This window comes from Salvelinus alpinus, chromosome 33 (genome assembly GCF_045679555.1).
Source record: "Salvelinus alpinus chromosome 33, SLU_Salpinus.1, whole genome shotgun sequence".
Lineage (NCBI taxonomy): Eukaryota > Metazoa > Chordata > Actinopteri > Salmoniformes > Salmonidae > Salvelinus > Salvelinus alpinus.
Window position 1 is genome coordinate 20,605,592 of NC_092118.1, and position 16,767 is coordinate 20,622,358.

At 44.3% G+C, this 16,767-nt stretch overlaps 1 protein-coding gene across 1 annotated transcript; it reads right to left on the reverse strand.

Annotated features, from left to right (window-relative positions):
- Window positions 1-61: 61 nt before the first annotated feature.
- LOC139562914 (kinesin-like protein kif7) lies at window positions 62-15,075 on the reverse strand. The gene is made up of 20 exons (XM_071381073.1): window positions 14,807-15,075; window positions 12,438-12,852; window positions 11,721-11,921; window positions 11,153-11,555; window positions 10,713-11,060; window positions 10,311-10,503; window positions 9,374-9,517; window positions 8,985-9,143; window positions 8,694-8,851; window positions 8,457-8,578; window positions 8,212-8,346; window positions 7,876-8,084; window positions 5,795-5,992; window positions 5,252-5,377; window positions 4,127-4,303; window positions 3,732-3,947; window positions 3,309-3,515; window positions 2,943-3,141; window positions 2,458-2,619; window positions 62-874 (listed from the first exon to the last, which is right to left on the reverse strand). The coding sequence occupies exons 2-20, from the start codon at window positions 12,763-12,765 to the stop codon at window positions 483-485; spliced, it is 4,077 nt and encodes a 1,358-aa protein (XP_071237174.1). The 5' UTR covers window positions 12,766-12,852; window positions 14,807-15,075; the 3' UTR covers window positions 62-482.
- Between the last annotated feature and the right edge of the window lie 1,692 nt (window positions 15,076-16,767).

Here is a 16,767-nt window from a genome sequence, read left to right on the forward strand (position 1 = left end):
CAAACCACGACTTTGAATATTCTTTATATTACGCCTTTACAATATATTAGTCAGTCAGAGATTACAGAAGCAAGAATCATATTTTATTTCACATACAGAAATGGGTAGTGACGACAAAATAGCAACAGTGAACAGTATAACCTGTTTATGATGACGTCTATTATTGTACAAGCGGATGAATTACATGGAGGAAAAGAAAAGTGCTTGATATAGAAAACAAAGAGCATTCTCCAACATTTATTTATAAAACCACAAATATAGAAAAATGAGAACGGATGAATACAAAAGATACATACAGGTTATAAAACAAATACATAATTTTAACAGTACAAAAACAAGTTTTTTGACACATGTTGAATTGAACTTGATTCTGTTTCATTTTAAACAGGATCCTGCCATTAAGTCCTTTGGCATTTAAACTAAATTCTGCCGTAAGGTCCTTTTGCATTTCAACTTGATTCTACCATGAGGTCCTTGTGCTTTTAAACAGGATTTTTCCTCACATCAATTATGGAATTGTTTGAGATCAGTGGTCCGGTGTTGAGGCTGGATCGGCGGGACTCTCTGCGTGATTTGGCAAATGGCAGAGATGTCGTCCCACTCCAAGGCCCCGTGCCTGTCTGAACCACCCGGTTTACAGGCGTCTCCACGGCCACCCGCTGCTGTAGCTCCTCCATGCCGCAGGGGTCCTCGGTGGGGAGGGAGGAGCGCCTCCATGTGGCAGGGAGAGGGGTGTTGACCAGCTCCCTTATTTCCTCCCGGGACCTGGTTGGTCTCTCTGGATCCCCTGGCCCTCCCCTACGGCTGTCGTCTGGGCCTTGGCTCAGCCTCTCCACACTGCCACTGCCTGCTGTTCTGCCCTCAAAGACCGGAACTGCAAACCAACATATAAAAAAATGAATATTCACATGCCTCACAGCCCAGCACTGAACAGGACAGACTAGGACAGAATACTCACAAACACTGAATGTTGAATACTTATTATTGCTTGACAGATGTGCATTTTACATATGTACTTTTTTTTTTATCTGAGAGAGCAGATGTCTGAGTATTTGAGCAGATGAGGATTATTTCAACAGAAATCAGAGATTGGATTATGTTTTTTATACTGATGCCTTCTGTTATCTTATCTTACCTACATTATGTATTTTAAAAAACTATTTTTTTAAAGGGATGGATCAGCTTAATATTGCAAAAGAATGTTGCTTCTAATGTAATTGTCTGCATCATTTCCAATCCCCCATATTTTTTGGTAAATATATATATCCATACACGTATGCATACATATACACATATATACATACACATACCTATGTATATAGACATACATACTTTTTTAAAGAATATACATTTATTATTATTCCCCGCAAACCCTACCACCGATCCCCCAATTGGAGTAAACTAATAAACACTTCTGCTTTTACCTTCAATTTATACATCTTATACACATTTTACAGACACAGTCTACTTTACAATAGTTCTCTCTTGTTGGTTCTTAGTCCTTCCTCTATTTCTGATGTCCATCCAGTTCTATTTGTAACAGTGCTATTTCACAAAAGTTCCGAACCTATATACATTTTACAGATCCCGTATGCTTTACATTGTTTATCTTGTTATTAGTCCCACCCTTCAGCTCCATTCAACCCCTCTCATCTATCTCTCAACATCATCCATTTCGGATTTCTATTTGCCATATATTTTTCAACTGTGCTGTGATGCTTCACAAAATAATTGAACCTTCCTATTCTCATAGCTTCTACAGATTGTAAATTAAAAATATATTTTTTTGCTAAAATAATTATTATATTATTGATTGATTGACTATGGCTTTTCAAATCCCCCAGTATTGCTATCTGTAGCGTTAGTTCTAGGCAAATGTTGTAATTCTTCAGCCATTCCTGGACCTGTGACCAAAAACGAGCTACATATGGACAATACCAAAATAAATGATCTAATGACTCTGCCTCCTCACAGCAGAATCTGCAGAGCTGGGAAGATTGTATCCCCCATATATATATAACATTCTATTAGTTGCAAGAATTTTGTATAGTAATTTAAATTGAAAAATTCGAAGTTTTGAATCCGGCGTTGTTTTGCGTATCAATTCATAAACCATGTGCCATGGAATGGGTACATCGAAAATCTCTTCCCAACTATTTTGCAATTTATATGGCACAGCTGTCAGTTTTTTGGTCCTTAAATGAAATTGGTATATGTTTTTATTTACCACACTTTCTTTAACCATTTATGTTCTTTAATATAGGGCCGACATACAAGTTCCTTACTTTTTCCCCCTTCTACTTGCCTCTACCATTTTTGTGGTAATGCTGCAATTAATTGGTTGTAATTTTGGGTAGAGCAGACATTTCCACATTAATGTACTTTACCTACTGGCAAGGGCGCTTTGTAAAAGAAATGACAATAGTATGTCCCTATCCAAAATGAGCCATACAGTACCCTTTCCCTGCTCCGTGGGTTGGCTGGCGTTGCCACACAGCTCCCTGAACCTGTTGCTCAGTTCCAGGTTGGCAGCCTTGTAGTGGTTGAGCTCTTTACTAAGGTTATGGATCCAGCCCTCGTACTGCCTCTGCCTCCCCGCCAGGCCCTCGTCCATTTGCTCTGTAGGGAAGTAAACATCAGGGGGACCACAACAATACCCGAGGAACACTGCGCTGCAGATAATGAGCCTGGTGGCTGTTATCACACTGGGTGTGGGAGGTTTGAATGGGAGGTATAGACATGGCAAACTGAATGGAGATAAAATATCAACAATATATATCTTTAAAAAAGAAAGGGGTAGTTGTGCCCGTGTCTCATTTTGTTGTCTTGAGGTGGAGCAACAAAGTGTGCCTAGATCTTTGTTGAAAACCAAAAAATGTGGTTATATTCTGACATGTTCTGCCTAAATCCTACTGGTGTGTGTATTTATTTGTGAGGCCCACCTCGGCACTGCTGCAGCAGTAGTTGTACACTCCTCTCGTGCTCCTTCTGCTGCTGTGTGAGCCTGCGGTCCGTGTCGAGCTGCGTGCGGTCCAGAGCGTTCTCCAGCCACTGCACCAGCTGCAGCTGCTCCTCACCACGCATCTCCAGATCTGCCAGGGCCAGCTGCAGCTTACGCTCCTCCTCCCGCAGCGACACCACCTACACACACAAACAACTTACATCCCCTATCTTTCTCTCTCACTCCATTTCCATGCTGCTTTGAATCAGAATGGAGACTTGCCGTGTACACATTGGCTAGGCGGCCATGTATTTGAGCCGACACAGTGAAAACCACAACAGCAGGGAAGAGGGCCACACAGACAGACCTTGTCAAAGTACTTGCAGAGCAGTGCACGGGTCTCTGAGGCAGACAGGTAGCTGAGTTTGGCCATGAGGTTCATCTCCCACTGGGAGAGCATGCTGGCAGAGGCCCTCAGCTGCCTCTGTCTCTGGGTGATGGCCTCGTTCTTATACTCTATAGCCGCGTCCAGAGCCTCGATGGCCTCGTCCAGCTGGAACACAGACCGCTCCTCCTGGGGACAGAACAAAGAGAGCCACAGGGGTTGAAATATGGGGGGAAATACAGGCACACACACAATATACCAAACTACAGGGGCACCGCCAGCATTGACACTCAGAGCCTAACATGCCAAACTACAGAAACTATACAAATACTACGTATGGAAATAATCCACAGAGAAGTGTTGGGGCGGTGTTAGAAGCTTCTGTAAGCCTGTAGGGTCTCTGACCTCTGGTGAGAGCAGACTACCCTGCCGTAGTTTGTCGTCCAGCTCCACTCTCTGTTTGAGCAGTGTGTCCTTCTCCTGGCGCAGGTTGTTGATCTCCTGGCGGATCTGCTGAGAGTCCTGGGCACTGCTGCTGCGGAGCAGGCCGTTCCTCTCACTCAGCTCCCGCTCCAGAGACTCGATACGGCCAGACAGCGTCACCAGGTCCTCACTGAGGGCCTACGGGGAGAGAAGAGATATACTACAGTTGAAGGAAAGACGCTACTCGGCCGTACTAGATTTATGAATGATTTATCAATGAGTACAGTAAATCATTAAATTGACAGTAAAATTAGCTTGGCAAACCACTATACCTGAAGGGCCACTGAATGTGTGGGGCCTGTTTAATGTGTGTGTACCTGACTGGAGCGGAGTCTCTTGGTCTCCAGGCCACTGCGCTCCTGCAGCAGGGCCTCCTTCTTGGCTAGGATCTGTTCCCTCTTGGTCAGCTCTCCCTCCAGGTCCTCCAGGCCTTTCCTCTGCTCCAGAACACTTTCCATCTCCTCATCCAGCCAGCGCTTCTGCTCCTCAATCTTCTGCTCGCACGGGAACACATGCAGACACACTTCATTTGGATCCACAATGAAACACGGTAGTACCGTACAAAGGAGCTCAATATTTCAGACGTAACTCACATTGCACACAAAGGGGCACACACAGCAAATGCAGACACATCCCACATCTGAAGAACGTTCAATAACAAGACGAGCCATTTAGCTCATTGGAAGCCCGGACAAGAAATAATTAAACACTTGTGCCTCACAACATTGTAAATCTATAACTTACAGGCAGCTGAGTTTTTGTTGTTGATTGCCCATCATTCAGTGTATTGATCTATATCGCACCTATCTCCATCACACAGACTGCCAGGTCTCTTACTCTCTTCATTAAAAAGACCATGCTAAGAGACCCACTAAAACAGGCTTTCTCATAGAGTTCAGTATGGTGGCTGTGTATCACGCTGGTCCAGTGTGAGTGTCAGTGTGAGCTCTGGGCCTGTCCAGGCACATAAGTTAATGACTTGAGACTCTCTCCACTCAATGTGTACTATGAGTGTGAGATATAAGGAAACACACAGGGGAAACTCAGCTGCATTTAGTTGCTCAGGGATACGAGGCATTTTTCATCTTTCACTCTTAACAATGGAAATAAAGCCTTTGGATGTTGAAACATGCTTTTTGGATAAATATGTAGCCAGCTGATCTCCTGGCCAGGCTAGTTTTTAGTTGTTTTATGTCCTTGGCTCATATATAGAGGAAACTATGAGTAAAACCACATAAAATACTTTAAAAGGCCGTAGATTTACTTTATAAATGGTGTAGAACTACTGCATAGAGGTGAATGAGCATGGTTTGTATGTAACATCTGTATAAATGCTTTTGAGATTATATGCCTATTGTATAACTGGTGTATAAATACTTAATCAACTGTTTATATGTGCTATATAAATGCTTCATAAGCATTGTAGAAGCCCCATGTCCCACCAGCTGCTCCTCCAGTGATATGACAGAGCCGTTGCTGCCGCTGCGTCTCTGTCTCTGGAAGGCAGCAATCTCCTCCGTCTTTATCCTCAGGATCTTCTGCTGCTGTTCATTCTTTATCTCCAGCTCCTGGGGAGGAAGGGATGGAAAGAGGGAGGGAAAGATGGATGGAGGGAAAGAAGTAGTATTAAGTAAAAACAGAGGGATACCAAGGTAGGCAGGCATCATATTCTAATAGCAACAATATAATTGCCATCCAACTGCCTAGTCCTTCTCTCATTTGAGAAAACTGATGTGGGGAAATAGCTGCTAAGAAATAGCTGCTATGCATAATTCAGGTGTTAGTTACATGTTGGAATTCTGTCCACAGAATTTAGGCCACAGTGGAGTGTTTGTAATACGCTATGAATGCAAATTAGTCATGTGTTGATGTCATGTGATCACTGAAAACTTTTGGATGTGACAAATGCCAATCGGTAAAAACCACAGCATTGTCCTGCTCCACTCTGTTTCTTAGCAGGTATTCTACATTCTCCAGGGCTGCACCTTGACTCTGTGCGTGCGTCGCTGCATCTCTGTCTCCAGGCGTCGTTTCTGTTGGCTCTCGTGTCGCAGACGTCTCTGCAGCTGCTCCTGCTGCTGCCTCATGCCCTGCACGCTGCGCTCCAGCTCCGAAACACGCCGCTCGCTCTGTGCAGACAGTGAGGCCAGCTGCGCCGTGTCCCTCTGACGCTGGCTCAGGACCTAAAGCGCACACACACACGCCCACACACACAAAAATGAATAAACCGACACAGGCAAGTACAAACTAGAGGTCGCCGATTGCGATTTTTCAACGCCGATACCGATTATTGGAGGACCAAAAAAAGCCAATACCGATTAATCGGTCGATTTTTATATATGTATATTTCTAATAATGACAATTACAACAATACTGAATGAACAATGAACACTTTTATTTTAACTTAATATAATACATGAATAAAATCAATTTAGTCTCAAATAAATAATGAGGCATGTTCAATTTGGTTTAAATAATGCAAAAACACAGTGTTGGAGAAGAAAGTAAAAGTGCAATAAGTGCCATGTAAAAAAGCTAACGTTTAAGTTGCTTGCTCAGAACATGAGAACATATGAAAGCTGGTGGTTCCTTTTAACATGAGTCTTCAATATTCCCAGGTAAGAAGTTTTAGGTTGAAGTTATTAGAGGAATTATAGGACTATTTCTCTCTATACCATTTGTATTTCATATACCTTTGATTATTGGATGTTCTTATAGGCACTTTAGTATTGCTAGTGTAACAGTATAGCTTCCGTCCCTCTCCTCGCTCCTACCTGGGCTCGAACCAGGAACACATCGACAACAGCCGCCCTCGAATATTCCCAGTTAAGAAGTTTTAGGTTGTAGTTATTATAGGAATTATGGAGCGTTGACTATTTCTATACTGTTTGTATTTCATATACCTTTGACTATTGGATGTTCTTATCGGCACTTTAGTATTGCCAGCCTAATCTCAGGAGTTGATAGGCTTGAAGTCATAAACAAAGCTGTGCATCAAGCATTGCTAAGAGCTGCTGGCAAACGCAGTAAAGTGCTGTTTGAATGAATGCTTACGAGCCTGCTGCTGCCTACTACCGGTCAGTCAGACTGCTCTATGGAATATCAAATCATAAACTTAATTATAATAAACACACAGAAATACGAGCCTTTGGTCATTAATATGGTAAAATCCGGAAACTATCATTTTGAAAACAAAACGTTTATTCTGTCAGTGAAATACGGAACCGTTCCGTATTTTATCGAACGGGTGGCAACCCTAAGTCTAAACATTGCACAACCTTCAATGTTGTCATAATTATGTAAAATTCTGGCAAATTAATTAGGGTCTTTGTTAGGAAGAAATGGTCTTTACACAGTTCGCAACGAGCCAGGCGGCCCAAACTGCTGCATATACCCTGACTCTGCTTGCACTGAACGCAAGAGAAGTGACACTATTTCCCTAGTTAATATTGCCTGCTAACATGCATTTATTTTAACTAAATATGCAGGTTAAAAAAATATATACTTCTGTGTATTGATTTTAAGGAAGGCATTGATGTTTATGGTTAGGTACATTTGTGCAACGATTGTGCTTTTTTAGCGAATGTGCTTTTGTTAAATCATCACCCGTTTGGCGAAGTTAAAGTAGGCTGTGATTCGATGGTAAATTTAACAGGCACCGCTTTGATTATATGCAACGCAGGACAAGCTAGTTAACCTGGTAATATCATCAACCATGTGTAGTTAACTAGTGATTATGTGAAGATTGATCGTTTTTTTATAAGTTAAGTTTAATGCTAGCTAGCAACTTACCTTGGCTCCTTGCAGCCACAAGGTCCTTTTGTTGCTGCACTCGCATAACAGGTGGTCAGCCTGCCACGCAGTCTCCACGTGGATTGCAATGTAATCGGCCATAATCGGCGTCCAAAAAGGCAGATTACCGATTGCTATGAAAACTTGAAATCGGCCCTAATTAAATCGTCCATGCCGACCTCTAGTACAAACATCCACTATGAGCAGACACACTAACTGATGTTACGAGTGTACAGTATGCATTAGTGTAGGAGTCTGACTCAGACAGACAGACCTGTACTTTGCTCTGTGCTGCAGCTATCTTCCTGCGACACTCCTGGGCCCTGGTCCTGTCAGTGACACCGCTGGTCTCCTTCTCCTGTTTCTCCAGGTCCTGAAGCTGTCTCTGGGCCTCCCGGACCTCCTGCCTGGCCTGCTCAGCTTCCCCCTCCAGGGCAGAGATCTTACGGGTGTACTGCCTGTTCAGAGCCTGGGCGTCCTTACCTACAGTAATACACGATAACATCTGTCCCACCACTCCATGGTACATTACGTATTTTTTATGGGGGGAAAACAGGCATGTGATTGCCATCATATAGAAAGCCAGGAAGGAATGGTCTTAGGTATGTACCGGTCTTGACCAGTTCTCTGATGAGCTCCTCCTTCATGCGGATGGTGACAGACAGCTCTCTGATCTTCTGCTGGGCCTGTAGCAGGCCCCACTCTGACCCCAGACCCACTGAGCTCTCCCCTACACTGGAGTTGGCTGCACAGAGAGAAGGGGACGCAAACACATGTTAGTGCTTCCACAGTCAACTTAAATTTGAATTAGTTCATTTAGAATTTGATTACGCCCCGTCCTGCTGTGGGACTCACACGGTCGCCTGGTGGAGAATTGTTCAGAGGCAGGCAGCCCAGGCAGCTGAGACAGGAGACCTCTCCCTCCAGCTGCTGATCCACCCACAATATCTCTCTTAGTCCAAGTCAGATTCACGTGTCTAAGAGATACATACAGTAGCCATCAATAATCTAGACAGTCAATGATGCTTGGGCATTCTATAATCTGCCTGATCTCACTCAGTTTTAAATAAAGATGTGATATTCTCTCCATACTTCCGTCTGTCGTGGCTCATGTTGACGTAAGTGTCCTCCTCCTCAGAGTCCTTCACCTCTCCCTCTCCTAGGTCCTCGTGGTCATGAGAAGATTGACCATAACCACACTGGATCTGGTCACCAAATGAGCTGCTCTCCACACAGTCCACTGGACTAACCTACAGCCAACACAGTCACACTCATAGCACACAGCGACATACACTGTGGAACACACTACTGATTAACGTTGAGACTGTGGAACTTCATGCCAGTTTTCATTCCACTACTAAGAGGTGCTGATCAGTCAGTTACCTGTCTGTTGGTGAGTCCGTTGTGGGAGTGGCTCGTGGAGCCCTGGGGGGCGGTGTGGGGGCGTGGTGTCAGGTGTAATCCCAGCCTCGGTACACCTGGCCCCGAGAGCAGACACTGCAGCTCCACTATCACGTCCTGCTGCTCCTGCAGCTTATCACTCTAGGGGAGGGGGAGAGAATAATTGAAACATTGAAACAATGAACAATGTTGATCCTCTCTCAAGACGGAAATTATTATCTACGGAGACTAGTACTGAAATATTGGAGGCAAGTGAGGACAGACTAAGAAATGAGACAAAATGTATTTGCTTTTATTCTTTGATGATTACAGTGCTGTCATGTTGAACACCAAAATGCCAGTAAGAAGTCAAAATGCTGTGTAGTTCTGACCTGCTGTTTGTACTGCTCCATGGCATCCTCCAGAGCAGCCAGGAAGTCTGTGTTCTCTCTCTCCAGCTGCTGGACCTGGCCCTGGAGCTGAGCCACACTCTCCTCCCTCTCACGGCCCAACTCCTCCCCACCACTCTCTGCCTCCTGTGGGGTTCAATGACAGATACATTATGAGTCACAGAGCACAACAACACTTCCTGGATTGTTCGGTGAGATAATTGATGTCTTACCACCATAACTCCATCAGGTTGTTTGAATGCTTTTAGGATAGGATGAACTAGGGCTGGGCGATATGGCCAAAATATCACATATTTTTCAAATTTGACAGTATTCTATGTTTCTGAAAAATAAACATTCTAAATATGTTTTATGAGCAGTGAAACCTCTCTCTTCACCTCTTCCTCTCGGAACCTTATCTGTGTGTGCCGGGTATCATTTATCCACAAGAAAATACTTTCAACCACTAGCGTTGGGTGCGCATGCACTAGAGATCGGACAGATGAGCATGGACCAAAGTGCTTAAAAGTATGCCACCATGTGCATACATATGAAAACGTTATCCATCACTCTGGCAACAACTCTACTTTGGTGAGTTACAACAACAAATTAATTTTAAGTGGTTTTATTAGGCTTCCGCCATTCTGACTGCTTTAAACTCAAATCAAACTAGGAAAAAACTGACCGTGAAGTAGTCCACTTTTAGGAAAGGGTTAACTTACTTAGCACTGTATCAACATATCGCTATAAACAGCATTGTAAAAACCCATAGCAGTATGTGGGTCCATACCGGTATACCTTAAAATCCGATATATTACCCAGCCCTAGGATGAACCTCTTGTTCATAAGATCAAATATTTTGCTAAGCCTTTTCTTTGAATAAATAGGAGCTTTATGAATATGTAGTGAGCGATGTAGTGATTGTTAATGTGTGTATGACCTGGTTCTTGACGGCAGCCCTCCCCCTCCTCAGAGCGGCGGTGTCCTCGGTGGAGCTGCTCTCGATGCCGCTGTCAGGTCCTGAGGCAGTGGTCAGGCCGCTGCGTTCTTCCTCCACAGAACACAGCCAGTCCTTCACCCTCAGGCCTTGCTCCGCAGTCAGCGCCCCCTCACCCTGCAGCTCACACAGCAACCTGGGGATGGGTACACAGACATACATATTCAGACAACTACTCCTGAGCCCATTAGCCAAACACAACACCCACACACATCTATCCTCACAATGAAGTGCCCTTTTATGAAACTGTTTATGAAACTGATAATATTACTTCTAGTCAACTACTGAACTTAATGCCAGTGATTATTAAGAAAATTAAAGCAGTTTGTGTACATTTCATCTCACCTGTATGCAGTGTCAGTGCAGGTCCTGTAGTGGGCACTCTGGGCTTGCAGTCTGATGATCTCTCCCTCTCCGGGGCGCAACCGTCTGTCTGGGTCCGAGCGGGCGATGATACGGGTCTCTGAGCGTTGACGGTTCTCAAGGGCCCTGCGAAGCGCCCGGATCTGCTGCTCCAGCCCCTCCACACGGTCCGGCTCTCCTCGGCAGTTCACCGTGGCCCGGTTCTGGATGTTGCGGGCTCGCTTGGCGTAGTTCAGTGTGTTCAGGCTCTCGTCAAAGTCCGCAGAGGAGGGGCTGATGCATGCAATCATCAGCGTCTTGGCGTTTCCTCCGAGAGAATCTTTCAAGATCCTGAATACAGAATTTAAATGTCAGACTTAAATTATTTGCAAAAAAAAGGAGGAAAACAATATATCCTGCCCAAATGTTAGATGACTACATACCTGGTGATTTTGGAGTCCCTGTATGGTATATGGGTGCCTCTCCTCTTGGGGTCTCCCAGGGCTCCTATGACATTCCCCAGGGCTAGCAGGCCACTGTTGATCTGGATGCTCTCCTTCAGCCTCTCTCCTGTGTTCCCTGTGCGGAGGATCCTCTCCGACCCCGCTAGGTCCACAAAGTGAAACTTAGAGGAGAGGACGTGAGGCCCGGTGCCCGTGGTGGGGTTACCATGGGCCCGGGAGCTGCCGCTGCGCTGGTCCATGTGCACGCTGAAGATGGTGTGTGAGCGGCTAGAGTGGGGGTTCATCTGGGTGGCGCCGGTGTGTCTGGCCGTGTTGCCAGACTCCAGCAGGCTCAGCACCTCGTCCAGCCCCTCCACCTCACACTCCTTCACCCCGCACAGCACTGCAGGGAAGCGCACACACGAGCACAGACAAGACATGAATAACTAACACACATGACTTTGACTACTCCCTACCCTCATGTTGAACTTTAAGATCCCTGACAACACAAAGATATGCTTGTTTGCGATAAATATTTGTTGGGGGAAAAAATTATATATATCCATACCAATGTTGCCCTTGTCATCCTCTCTGATGTGGATGTCCTTGCTGGCTGTCTCCACCTCCAGCAGGTCCCTGAAGTCCTCCTTGTACACCTCCAAGTAAGACACTCGGACAGAGAAGTCACTGAGGTCATTCTCATCCAGCAGCTTGAAGACCTCAGCCACAGCCCTGGGGATGATGCCCTGCTCCTCATCCCTAAAGGAAGCTACACACAGACACTGGGTTCCTATACCCTGTATGGTATAGCCTAGTAACCGCTCTGAGGATAATTAAGTATGTACGTATATAAAACCATTGCCTGCAGCTTTGCACTGTTTTCATTGAAGGAACACGTACCTCTGACACACACATGCACCACAGAACTGATCTAATATAACACATACTTCATCACACACAAACACACACGCTCTGTGTTGTAACCATAACCCACCCACACAGATTTGCCATCTCACACACCAGTAGCTCAGATGGCAAGCCTGTCTGGTATGGACTGTTCCCGCAGGCTGTGGCAGCTGAATTGTAGGAAGTGCAGTTGGCTTCCAGGATGGGTGTGAACTCTCTGCATATCAGCATTTCTATATCACACACCAGAAGATGTGCATCTATTCTCCGCTCCTCTACACTACTAGTACATCTTCTCTGATGGAACTCAAAAGGCATAGAACAAAAATTATTAAATGACCAAACATTGCAGGTAGCGGGGAAGAAACCAGAAACTCACAAAGGTTGGCTTCTCCGATAGTGTATGTCTTCCCAGAGCCTGTCTGCCCATAGGCGAAGACAGTGGCGTTGAAGCCCTGAAAGAAGGCCTCTATGAGGGGCTGGACACACACAGCGTACACCTCTTCCTGGCAGCTGCTCTCCTCAAACAGGAAGTCACAGTGGAAGTGTCGGTCGTGACCCAGAGTGACCCTGCGCTGCTCAGGGTCAGCCGTCATGCAGCTCTCGTGGCTGTGCAGCAGCTCCTTGGGCAGCAGGGGGCGCACTCGAACAGCGACCTGTACCGCCGTGTCCTCCGCCCTGCCATGGCCAGGCACTTTGGGAGACATCGCTGGCAGGCTGGGATAGTAGTCAGGGGTCCAGGACTCCCTTCAGGGTCTCTGGTTTGTGAGTTCAATCATCTTAGACAGGACATCCTACACAGGACAAAATAACCACAATCAACTCATACACTCATAGAGAAAAACCCCATCAATAATCCTCATACAGAAAATATGTTTACATTCAATAGAAATAAAATGTGTCAAAGAAAGAAAATGACAGTAGAAAGAGACTAAACAAATATATTGTGTAAATAATATATTATAAACTGGGTGGTTCGAGCACTGAAGGCTGATTGATATACCACAGCTTTCAGCCAGACCATATACCACAGGTATGACAAAACGTTTATTTTTACTGCTCTAATTACATTGGTAACCAGTTTATAATAGCACTATTATCACCTCTGGGGATTGTGGTATATGGCCAATACACCACGGCTAAGGGCTGTATCCAGGCACTCTGCGCTGCATCGTGCATAAGAACAGCCCTTTGCCATGGTATATTGGCCATATACCACACCCCCTCGGGCCTTATTGCTTAAATATAGGCCTAGCTCTATCTAGTTATATAGAAAAATGCCAATGAGTCCATGCTATGATGGGAACTTAATAGATAGCATTGTTATCTGGTCATAATAAAATAAGCATCTAGCAAAGCAATATGTGGATTTCTGTAACTGGCTAGTCATCTGCTAAACAGCACGTCCAGTCTGAATTTATTTTGAAGATTTTTATACATTAATTACTTTAATTAGCATGGAAAAGATGTCTGACGTCTAGACCGCCAAGTAGACAAAAACTTTGATTTGGAACTCGCACAGCCTGCAGGCTAGCTTTAGCTTAGCTACACACAGGATAGCATAGCTCTGGTCCATTGCGTGTCCATTGCATAGACGAACCCAATCAATGATTTGTAGAGTAGACCCAAAAGTATAAATGTTGCCAGAGAGTGCTGTCTGTAGAAGTTTTCCAGAGATCTGTATACAATGACGAGATGTTAATGTCTCCGCCCTAATAACGGGAGTCATTGTTCCAAAGGTGGGAAGGTGTTTATGTAAAATATTATCCCATACATACTAACGCTTCGCATCTTCCTCTCTGACCCTTCTCTGCGTGTGCAGGGTACCATTTATCCTAAATAAAATACTTTCGACCACTGGCGTCGGGTGCGCCTGCACTAGTGGCGATCCGTCGTATGAGCGTGGACCAAAGTGCTTAAAGGTATGCCACCCTGTGCGCGCATAAGGAAACGTTATCCATCACCCTGGCAACATCTTTACTTTGGTGAGTTACAGCAGTGGTATATTGATGCCAGTCACTAAACAAAAGTAATTTACAGCCAAAAATAACACTCAGACTGAAGATGTTGTTAGCAGATGACAGTTGTGGATGCTTTGTATTGTTGTCTCTACCTTCTTGCCCTTTGTGCTGTTGTCTGTGCCCAGTAATGTTTGTACCATGTTTTGTGTTGCTACCTTGCTATGTTGTTGTCTCATTTCTCTATGTAGTGTTGTCTCTCTTGTGATGTGTTTTGTCCTATATTTATATTGTTTTTATTTTTAATCCCAGGCCCCCGTCCCCGCAGGAGGCATTTTGCCTTTTGGTAAGAATTTGTTCTTAGCTGACTTGCCTAGTTAAATAAATGACCAGCCAATTCGTTGTCATCGCGCGATGGACCAGATCTAACGATAGCCTAGGTAGCTAGCTTGCTAACTAGCGAGGAAAGTAACTTTTTTTTTGTTGCTAACTAACGTTAGCTGGCTAACATTGTTTTACGAGAACAACAAAATACATACACGTATACCGTAACGTTAGTTGCCAAAATAACTAGTTTGGTTGAGCATCTTCACAAAACGCCATCGTTAGTTAGCAGAATTTGGCAAAAAAAGTTTTATCTAGCTAACGTTAGTTAGCTAACGTTAGCTACGTTTTTTGTTGTTGTTACACACAAATTAGTTATTCCGTACCTCTTATGCATTCATAAAGCATCCACAAACAAATGTGTAAAATGAATACGTAAATAACATATTGCAATGTATTCACTTACAGAAAACTTTAACTTTTCAGCTTCCAATCCATTAAACCTCCAGCAGAGAGACTTGAGAGTTGCAGGAAAGGTGTGGGAATGTTTGGATGAAGTGATGTCATTCAGTAGACACTAGCAGATGCTCGTCCAAGGGGTTTTGACTATGTGGTAGCACAGATAGAACACATCTTTGGGTATACATCCATGACCGTAAGTTACTTTTTCGTAGCAGGTTGGGAGAATTAGGTTAAGGTTAGGAAAAGGGTTAACTAAAATCCTTTACTAGCGTACAATGAAAAGTCACTTCCGGTCGTAGCTGTACTGTATCTATTCACAACCAGTCCAAAGTAATGTGCTGAGCGTGTTCAATTGAAACCGCTCTGGTCCAATGACTGTAATCAAATAAACTATGATTCTGAATCTTCTCCGGTTGTTTTACATTTGAATAAGACAGGAGAAATAAGAGTACTCTAGCAAATATGCAGTAGGTTATTTGGCAGTTTATCCTTCAATATTAAAACATGGTTAATCATAGTCTCATTATTATTATTGCAATATCCACATATGGTTATATTATGTTATCTATGTGATTTAATATACAGTGCATTCGTAAAGTATTCAAACCCCTTCCCTTTTTCCACATTTTGTTACGTTACAGCCTTATTCTAAAATCGATTAAATAAAACATTTATCAATCTACACACAATACCCCATAATGATAAAGCAAAAACAGCTTATTAGAAATGTTTGCAAATTCATTAAAAAAATATAAGTATTCAGACCCTTTGCTATGAGACTCGACATTTTTGCTCAAGTGCATCCTGTTTTCGTTGATCATCCTTGAGATGTTTCTACAACTTAATTGGAGTCAACCTGTGGTAAATTCAATTGATTGGACATGATTTGGAAAGGCACTATAGTGCACTATAGTTTTTCTGTTGAGTTTCATAAATGATTGCTACTACACAGCAAACGCCACAGTCTTTGACTTCATTCATACTTTGTTTTGAAGATTCTATGAGACAAATTATAACTTGTTCTGGCTTTGTTGGTGATGTCATGCTGTTTTCTGCAGCATTGAAGGTCCCCAAGAACACAGTTCCTCCATCATTCTTAAATGAAAGAAGTTTGGAACCACCAAGACTCTTCCTTGAGCTTGCGGCCCGGCCAAACTGAGCAATCGAGGAAGAAGGGCCTTGGTCAGGGAGGTGACCAAGAACCCAATGGTCACTCTGACAGAGATGGTCACTCTGACAGAGCTCCAGAGTTCCTCTGTGGAGATGGGAGAACCTTCCAGAAGGACAACCATCTCTGCAGCAATCCACCAATTAGGCCTTTATGGTAGAGTGGCTAGATGGAAGCCATTCCTCAGTAAAAGGCACATGAAAGCCCGCTTGGAGTTTGCCAAATTGCACCTAAAGGACTCTCATGCCATGAGAAACAAGATTGTCTGGTCTGATGAAACCAAGATTGAACTCTTTGGCCTGAACTCCAAGCGTCACGTCTGGAGGAAACCTGGCACCATCCCTACTGTGAAGCATGGTGGTGGCAGCATCATGCTGTGGGGATGTTTTTCAGCGGCAGGGACTGGGAGACTAGTCAGGATCGAGGGAAAGCTGAACGGAGCAAAGTACCGAGAGATCCTTGATGAAAACCTACTCCGGAGCGCTCAGGGCCTCAGACTAGGGCGAAGGTTCACCTTCCAACAGGACAATGACTCTGAATGTCCTTGATGGCCCAGCCAGAACCCTGACTTGAACCCGATCGAACATCTCTGGAGAGACCTGAAAAACGCTGTGCAGCGACGCTCCCAATCCAACCTGGCAGAGCTTGAGAGGATCTGCAGAGAAGAAGGGGAGAAACTCCCCAAATATAGGTGTGCCAAGATTGTAGCGTCATACCCAAGACGACTCGAGGCTGTAATCGCTGCCAGTGGTGCTTCAACAAAGTACTGAGTAAAGTGTCTGAATATTTATGTAAAT